We start from the raw sequence: 8628 nt of genomic DNA, 5'->3' as shown, positions 1-8628 counted from the left end.
GTAACTGATTATGTCCCGCAATGAGTTCTAACCAACTCATTACCCCGGGACATAGAATCAGTTTACCCTCACCAGGCTTCCCCAGGTACCCATTTATCGACCAGTCCGAGCGGGTGGATGAACAACTGGGCGGGATTCGAACCCAGACCCGCGGATTCCTAGCTAACCACGCTAACCACTGCACCAAAGGACTAAGGGAATATCTTTTTTTTTTTTTTAATTCGGTGCTGTTGAATAGCTATACCGGACACCCTTCATCTGATCTGAGGCCCAAAGCTGCCGAGATGACTTAACCCGCCACAGGTATGCGTGAGGGAGGCGGGGGCAAGAGGGCCAGGCAAAGGGGCGAGGCTGAGGTGTGGAGCGTTGGCCGACATCCAGGGCTTGAGTTACGTGAGTCGCCCCTCCCTACCCTCTCCTATACGTGGCCCCCTGACAGGAGCTGCGGTGAGCGGCCAAGACCGAGTGTTTTCCGGCAACAACCATGAGCACGCGTCCCTCTGCTACTACTACTACTACTACTGAAACTATTACTACTTTAATAATGATGATGATGATGATGATGATGATGATGATGATGTGATAATAATAAAAGAGGAGAAGGAGGAAGAAAAACAAGAAAAAACAAAAAAAAGAAGATAAAGAACAAGAACAAGAAAAAAAGAGGAGGAGGAGGAGGAAGAGGATGACGATGACGAAGAAAAGAAAAAAAAGTCATGAACAAAAACAAGAAAACAAGAAAAACAACGAAAAAAAAAGAAAAAAAACATATTAACCCAAAAACTTACCTAATACAAAACTACCACGACGAAACACACACACACACACACACACACACACACACACACACACACACACACACACACATTTCTTCAACCATACTCTCCTCCTCCCACTCTTACCCGCCATTGGAAAACGTCACATCAAACAGTCCGCGGCTTTCCTCTGCCCCGGCTGGACTGCCTTTGACAAGTTCCTCGAAAACTCACTGGGGAAATAATAGTGTTGTAGGACCCCAGGAACACATATTTGCAAGGGGCCTTTCTTTTTTCTTTTTCTCTTGATGCGATATCTGACACGGATGAACCTATGCCTAGATAGTAGATGGATAGGTAGATAGATGGATAGATAGATAGACAGATAGATACAGATAGACAGATAGATGCACATTCCTGCCATATGAATGTGGATTACTCTCTCTGCCATATAGATAGATAAATAGATACATAGGTAGATAGATAGATAGATACATACATACATTTAGATAGATAGATATAGACAGATAGAAAGATATAGGAAAGTAGATTGATAATACAAAGGTAGAAATGAGAGAGAGAGAGAGAGAGAGAGAGAGAGAGAGAGAGAGAGAGAGAGAGAGAGAGAGAGAGAGAGAGAGAGAGAGAGAGAGAGAGAGAGAGAGAGAGAGAGAGAGAGAGAGAGAGAGAGAGAGAGAGAGAGAGAGAGAGAGAGAGAGAGAGAGAGAGAGAGAGAGAGAGACACACACACACACACACACACACACACACACCACACACCGCGAACACACACACATCGTCAGTGGCTAGCTTGCGATATAAATGTTCCCCATAAAACAGACGGCTGGGCTAATCGGCAAGTTCAGAATTGGTACTCGCAGCGGCGGCCCGGCGCGGTTGCAACGAGGGCAGGGAGTGAAAAAGTGACCCCCATCCTGGGAATGTGCTGAATAAAACGACCTGTGAAGTAATAGAAGGAGGAGGAGAAGTGGTAGTAGTAGTAGTAGTAGTAGTAGTAGTAGTAGTAGTAGTAGTATGAGGAGGAGGAGGAGGAGATATGGAAGACGATGTAAAATTGGAGAAAAAAAAATGTAAAAGTAGAATATGACTAAATACAAGATAATTAAGGAAAAACATGAACAAAAAGAGGGAAAGAGAAGAGGAAAAGGAAGAGAAGAAAAGAAAGAAAACATTATTCCCTGATCTTTTGCGCCACCATACACATATTTTCCTATCTTCTCTTTTCTCTTTCTTTTTCTAACTTCCTTTCTTTTTTAACCGTGCGGGCGAGGACTTGGGACTCGTTTCCCCGCCGTGAGTGAGTGAGATCGCCTTGTACGTGTGTCTGCTGGGCCTGTTATATATACGTTCTCTTGTCCACAGTATAGGAAGAAAGGGTCAGGGAAGCAAATATATATTGTGTTTGTCTGTAACTTGTGGTAATGAGAGCTCGTCCACTCTATACAATATCTCACCAACGTATTTCTACTATTTTTTTACTTACTTATTACGCTAAAACTATGTCTGTCTATCTCTCTCTCTCTCTCTCTCTCATTCCCCCACCTACCCCCCCACACACGTACTAAAACACCCCGCGCACAATGTGGACGCGGGCGGCAACAAACTCTCCCTCGTTGGCTTTGTGTTTGTTGAATAAATGTAAGCCAATTCCATAAGCCGCTTTGGTGCAAGGATTTATTATACATCCAGCCATGACACACACACACACACACACACACACACACACACACACTCACACATACACACCATATTTCCCCCCAAACACACACTCACACACACACACACACACACACACATACACCATATCTCCCACACAAACAAACAAACAAACACATGTTACCGCAACTGCGGTGATTTCAATAATGTTGACCTGGAGAATGAGACACCCGCACGTCGACACGAACCTTTATTTTGATCCTGTTCGGTCAAAACCTGGAACACAATTTGTGGCTACTAGGACAAAGAACAAGTCAACTAATATGGCATTATAATGACAGAACAGGGGCGACGTATTTACATATGTGACACGAGAGCGAGTTAACTTACGTGCTTCGGGCTCTCGGACTCGGACAAACTCAGACAGAAAGGATATCCATGTGGATAGTACCAATTCTTGACACCGTCTGCTACCTTTTCTCCCTTGTAGCTCACCCTCAGGGACTCTGTCGCCCCTTACGTGAGTCACCCTCAGGACCTTATGTAAGCATTCACTACATTAACCCTGCATTAACCCTATGCGATAAGACCGGTGAACGCGTAAACATCAACCAATGACCTCTGACCCGACACTCTCTCCCTCACTCTGTCTCTCTCTCTCTCTGTCTCTTTCACTCTATCTTTGTCTCTCTGAATGGCGGTAACACTCCCCCTGTCGGGCTTCGCACGAAACCCCAAAACACGTAGGGGGCCAGCAACAGGTACGGAAGCAGTCGGAAGGGACGATGAAGTAGCGAGACGGCACCCGGGCCCGGCCACCGAGTCACGCCGGCCGTGGAGAGGAGCAGCTAGGGACCTCCCCGCGAGGATGGGCCTCGCTCGCCAGGAAGGAGGCACCTAGGGATCCGACGACGGCGGGGAGACAGGAAGGAAACCGTGAGCCCCAACCCGAGAAAGGGGGAACCACAGCAGTCGACGGCGTGAGGAGGTGGGAGATAAGGCGAGGAGCCCCACTGGCCCCCTCCCCGGGCAGGGACAGGGCCCGGAGACGAACCCCGGGCGCAGCAGAAGGGACAGGAAGCGGGGAGGTGCGGTCCCGGGCCGGGAGGAGGCGACTGGAGGAAGGGCGACGCAGCGCCACGGGTCCTGACCCCCAACACCAGGATCCCGGGGGGGCAGGGACATGACACTGAAGGCTGAAAAGAGAAATGAGACAAGAATGACCGTCACACGAGCCGCCGGACCAAGAGCCGGTGGCTGCCGAGCCACACGCCAACACCAATTTCACTGCTGCCAAGCCGCAGCCCCACGGGCGGCGTTACAGCCGGCCCGTGGGCCCGGCGCGGAGCGGGCGGTCTTATGCCAAGCCGCAGTCCCACGGGTGGCGTAACAGCCAGCCCGTGGGCCTGGTGCGGAGCGGGCGGTCTTATGCCAAGCCGCAGCCCCACGGGTGGCGTGACAGCCAGCCCGTGGGCCCGACCACTGCCGCCAAGTCGCAGCCCCACGGGTGACTACTAGAGCCAGCCCGTGGGCCCGACGTCACCGCCGCCAAGTCGCAGCCCCACGGGTGGCGTTACAGCCAGCCCGTGGGCCCGACCACTGCCACCAAGTCGCAGCCCCACGGGTGGCTTCCCAGAGCCAGCCCATGGGCCCGACCACTGCCGCCAAGTCACAGCCCCACGGGTGGCTTCCCTGAGCCAGCCCATGGGCCCGACCACTGCCGCCAAGTCGCAGCCCAACGGGTGGCTTCCCTTAGACAGCCCATGGACCCAACCACTGCTGCCAAGTCGCAGCCCCACGGGTGGCTTCCTTCAGCCAGCCCGTGGGCCCGACCTCCGCCGCCAAGTCGCAGCCCCACGGGCGGCTTCCTTCAGCCAGCCCGTGGGCCCGACCACTGCTGCCAAGTCACAGGACCACGGGTGGCGTCCTTCAGCCAGCCCGTGGGCCCGACCACTGCTGCCAAGTCACAGGACAACGGGTGGCATCCTTCAGCCAGCATGGGGGCCCGACCACTGCCGCCAAGTCGCAGCCTCACGGGTGGCGTCCTTCAGCCAGCACGTGGGCCCGACCACTGCCGCCAAGTCGCAGCCCCACTGGTGGCTGTCTTAAGCCAGCCCGTGGGCCCGACCACTGCCACCAAGTCGCAGCCCCACGGATGGCGTCCTTCAGCCAGCCCGTGGGCTCGACCACTGCCACCAAGTCGCAGCCCCGTGGATGGCGTCCTTCAGCCAGCCCGTGGGCCTGGTCGCTCGTGGTACGCTCATTCTTGAGGTCTAATGACTGCCTTTGCAGCTCCTCTCTTTTTCGTCAGCCGTGGGAGACAGGAACTCTGCCGTCTTCCTCTGACGCCGTTTTATCCCGTCTCTCCTCCCGTCAGGGGCGAACCTCTCCATGGCCCCTCATTTGACCCCAGGGTCAATCATGAGGCCCTCCTTATCTAGGCCTTTTAGGCACTGTAAACAACATGCCGGGGTACCCCGACGACTCGCTCGGGGCGCCCCGCTCTTTCCCGAACATTATACATTCATACAGTCCACACATTTACCCTTCATAGGCGCGATTACACCTTTGAATCTCTTAGCCGCGGCGAGCGTCATCTGAAGGTTTTCGATTTGGTGGAGTTCTCCCATTGCTTTTAAGCCGTCAATGCAAAACATGTCATGTACCAGTCGTGTCATACCCTTCAGATCTTGGAGACTCACTGACGGCCCTACGAGAAGCCTCCCTGTCAGCTTCCGCATATAAGTGTGTTTATTGCCATGGCGTTTTTCGAGAAGGGCCCAGGGTCTTTCATGCCCTGCCTTCTGAGTTTCCATCGCGAGGCAACTCCTTAAGTTTTCCTTCATGGGCCCACTATATACGTCTCTATTTCCTCATTCTGCATAGCAGTTTTGATAGTCCCGACCTGTGAGGGTGCGGGGGACAGGAGTGAGATTATTTCCTCCCCCTGGTTCGGAGGTTCCAATGAGACAGGGCAGATTTGGTTCAGAAGGGGCCGTTGCCTGTCCAGTAGATCTCAAGGCGGCGGGGGACGGGAGTGAGATTATTTCCTCCCCCTGGTTCGGAGGTTCCAATGAGACACGGCAGATTTGGTTCAGAAGGGCCCGTTGCCTGTCCAGTAGATGTCAAGGCCGCGGGGGACGGGAGTGACTTTATTTCCTTCCCCTGGTTCGGAGGTTCTAACGCAAGGAGCAGATTCGGTTCAGAAGAGGCCGTTGCCTGTTCATTAGATATGGATGAGTTCTTTCCACTCTGTAACAGTTTTACAGTTTCCGCCAGGGCCTACATCATTGTCGTCACATTGCACAGTGTCGTGCCGCCGGTGCACGGGAGGCGGGCGGCGCACACACACAAGGCCGCCGGTGCACGGGAGGCGGGGGGCACGCACACACAAGGCCGCTGGTGCACGGGGGGCGGGCGGCACACACACACACAAGGCCGCTGGTGTACGGGAGGCGGGCAGCACACACACACAAGGCCGCCGATGCACGGGAGGCGGGCGGCACACACACACAAGGCCGCTGGTGCACGGGAGGCGGGCGGCACATACACACAAGCCCGCCGGTGCACGGGGGCGGGCGGCACACACACACAAGGCCGCCGGTGCACAGGGGCGGCGGCACACACACAAAGCCGCGGGTGCACGGGTGGCGGGCGACACACACACACAAGGCCGCTGGTGCACGGGAGGCGGGCGGCACACACACACAAGGCCGCCAGTGCACGGGAGGCGGGCGGCAACACACACAAGGCCGCCGGTGCACGGGAGGCGGGCGGCACACACACACAAGGCCGCCGGTGCACGGGAGGCGGGCGGCACACACACACACAAGGCCGCTGGTGCACAGGGAGCGGGCGGCACACACACAAGGCCGCCGGTGCACGGGAGGCGGGCGGCACACACACAAGGCCGCCGGTGCACAGGGGCGGGCGGCACACACAAGGCCGCTGGTGCACGGGAGGCGGGCGGCACACACACACAAGGCCGCCGGTGCACGGGAGGCGGGCGGCACACACACAAGGCCGCCGGTGCACAGGGGCGGGCGGCACACACACAAGCGCCGCTGGTGCACGGGAGGCGGGCGGCACACACACGCGCCGCTGGTGCACGGGAGGCGGGCGGCACACACAAGGCCACCGGTGCACGGGAGGCGGGCGGCACACACACAAGGCCGCTGGTGCACGGGAGGCGGGCGGCACACACAAGGCCGCCGGTGCACGGGAGGCGGGCGGCACACACACAAGGCCGCTGGTGCACGGGAGGCGGGCGGCACACACACAAGCGCCGCCGGTGCACGGGAGGCGGGCGGCACACACCCGGGCGCCGCTGGTGCACGGGAGGCGGGCGGCACACACACAAGGCCGCGCCGGTGCACGGGAGGCGGGCGGCACACACCCCCAAGGCCGCTGGTGCACGGGAGGCGGGCAGCACACACACACTAGGCCGCCGGTGCACAGGAGGCAGGCGGCACACACAAGGCCGCCGGTGCACGGGAGGCGGGCGGCACACACACACAAGACCGCCGGAGACGGGCGGCACGCAGAGGTCCGCGGGCGACACACACATGGTCCGCGGCAGCACACAGAGGTCCGCGGGCGACACACACATGGTCTGCGGGCGGCACACACAGGTCCGCGGGCGACACACATGGTCTGCGGGCGGCACACATGGTCCGCGGGCGGCACACACAGGTCCGCGGGCGACACACACATGGTCCGCGGGCGACACACATGGTCTGCGGCGGCACACATGGTCTGCGGGCGGCACACAGAGGTCCGCGGGCGACACACACATGGTCTGCGGGCGGCACACAGAGGTCCGCGGGCGACACACACATGGTCTGCGGGCGACACATGGTCTGCAGGCGGCACACAGAAGTCTGCGGGCGACACACACAAGGTCTGCGGGCGGCACACAGAGGTCTGCGGGCGACACACATGGTCTGCGGGCGGCACAGAGGTCTGCGGGCGACACACACATGGTCTGCGGACGGCACACAGGTCTGCGGGCGACACACATGGTCTGCGGGCTACTTCGCACATGGTCTGCGGGCGGCACACACATGGTCTGCGGGCGGCACACATGGTCTGCGGGCGGCACACAGAGGTCTGCGGGCGACACACATGGTCTGCGGGCGGCACACACAGGTCTGCGGGCGACACACACATGGTCTGCGGGCGGCACACATGGTCCGCGGGCGGCACACACATGGTCTGCGGGCGGCACACATGGTCTGCGGGCGGCACACAGGTCTGCGGGCGACACACATGGTCCGCGGGCAGCACACACAGGTCTGCGGGCGACACACACATGGTCCGGGCGGTACACAGGTCCGCGGGCGACACACATGGTCTGCGGGCAGCACACAGGTCCGCGGGCGACACACATGGTCCGGGCGGCACACAGAGGTCCGCCTGCGACACACATGGTCCGCGGGCGGCACGCACATAGGTCCGCGGGCGGCACACAGAGGTCCGCGGGCGGTACGCACACAGGTCCGCGGGCGGCACACATGGTCCGCGGGCGGCACACAGAGGTCCGCGGGCGGCACGCACACAGGTCCGCGGGCGGCACACAGAGGTCCGCGGGCGACACACACATGGTCCGCGGGCGGCACGCACATAAGTCCGCGGGCGGCACACAGAGGTCCGCGGGCGGCACGCACACAGGTCCGCGGGCGGCACACACATGGTCCGCGGGCGGCACAGAGGTCCGCGGGCAACACGCACACAGGTCCGCGGGCGGCACGCACACAGGTCCGCGGGCGGCACGCACACAGAGGGCCGCGGGAGGAGGGCGGTTTCCGCCCTTCTCCCACACAAGACGGTGTCAAGATCACTTCCACTGTCTTCTTCGTCACTAAGACCACTAATGAATTCACGTTTTGACTGTTACCGCAACTGCGGTGATTTCAATAATGTTGACCTGGAGAATGAGACACCCGCACGTCGACACGAACCTTTATTTTGATCCTGTTCGGTCAAAACCTGGAACACAATTTGTGGCTACTAGGACAAAGAACAAGTCAACTAATATGGCATTATAATGACAGAACAGGGGCGACGTATTTACATATGTGACACGAGAGCGAGTTAACTTACGTGCTTCGGGCTCTCGGACTCGGACAAACTCAGACAGAAAGGATATCCATGTGGATAGTACCAATTCTTGACACCGTCTGCTACCTTTTCTCCC

The 8628-nt window shown here is 58.2% G+C and overlaps 2 protein-coding genes across 2 annotated transcripts; one reads left to right on the top strand and one right to left on the bottom strand.

The window, feature by feature from the left end:
- The first annotated feature begins 305 nt into the window (after positions 1 to 305).
- LOC126993573 (proline-rich protein 2-like) lies at positions 306 to 4778 on the top strand. Its single transcript, XM_050852712.1, has 5 exons — positions 306 to 393; positions 440 to 447; positions 3737 to 3939; positions 4012 to 4513; positions 4725 to 4778. Exons 1-5 carry the CDS (start codon positions 306 to 308, stop codon positions 4776 to 4778), a joined length of 855 nt encoding a protein of 284 aa, XP_050708669.1.
- Positions 4779 to 5417: 639 nt separating this feature from the next.
- On the bottom strand, positions 5418 to 8123 carry LOC126993572 (keratin-associated protein 16-1-like). Its single transcript, XM_050852711.1, has 3 exons — positions 7474 to 8123; positions 7226 to 7394; positions 5418 to 5597 (listed from the first exon to the last, which is right to left on the bottom strand). Exons 1-3 carry the CDS (start codon positions 8121 to 8123, stop codon positions 5418 to 5420), a joined length of 999 nt encoding a protein of 332 aa, XP_050708668.1.
- Between the last annotated feature and the right edge of the window lie 505 nt (positions 8124 to 8628).

This window comes from Eriocheir sinensis, unplaced genomic scaffold (assembly GCF_024679095.1).
Source record: "Eriocheir sinensis breed Jianghai 21 unplaced genomic scaffold, ASM2467909v1 Scaffold636, whole genome shotgun sequence".
NCBI classification, from domain to species: Eukaryota; Metazoa; Arthropoda; class Malacostraca; order Decapoda; family Varunidae; genus Eriocheir; species Eriocheir sinensis.
Note: the sequence above shows the minus strand (reverse complement) of the source record. Positions and strands in the feature narration are given on the sequence as shown.

Bases quoted from the DNA above. Each gene is read 5' to 3' on its own strand.
- LOC126993573 (XM_050852712.1), top strand. From the start codon at position 306: ATGCGTGAGGGAGGCGGGGGCAAGAGGGCCAGGCAAAGGGGCGAGGCT. The intron at 3,940-4,011 runs GTGACTACTAGA...GTGGCGTTACAG, and splicing joins GCCAAGTCGCAGCCCCACGG to CCAGCCCGTGGGCCCGACCA. The intron at 4,514-4,724 runs GTCGCAGCCCCA...CTGCCTTTGCAG, and splicing joins GGCCCGACCACTGCCGCCAA to CTCCTCTCTTTTTCGTCAGC.
- LOC126993572 (XM_050852711.1), bottom strand. From the start codon at position 8,123: ATGTGTGTGCCGCCCGCGGACCTGTGTGCGTGCCGCCCGCGGACCTCT. The intron at 7,395-7,473 runs GTGCGAAGTAGC...TGTCGCCCGCAG, and splicing joins GTGTGCCGCCCGCAGACCAT to ACCTCTGTGCCGCCCGCAGA. The intron at 5,598-7,225 runs GTGTGTGTCGCC...CCTCCGAACCAG, and splicing joins GTGTGCCGCCCGCAGACCAT to GGGAAGGAAATAAAGTCACT.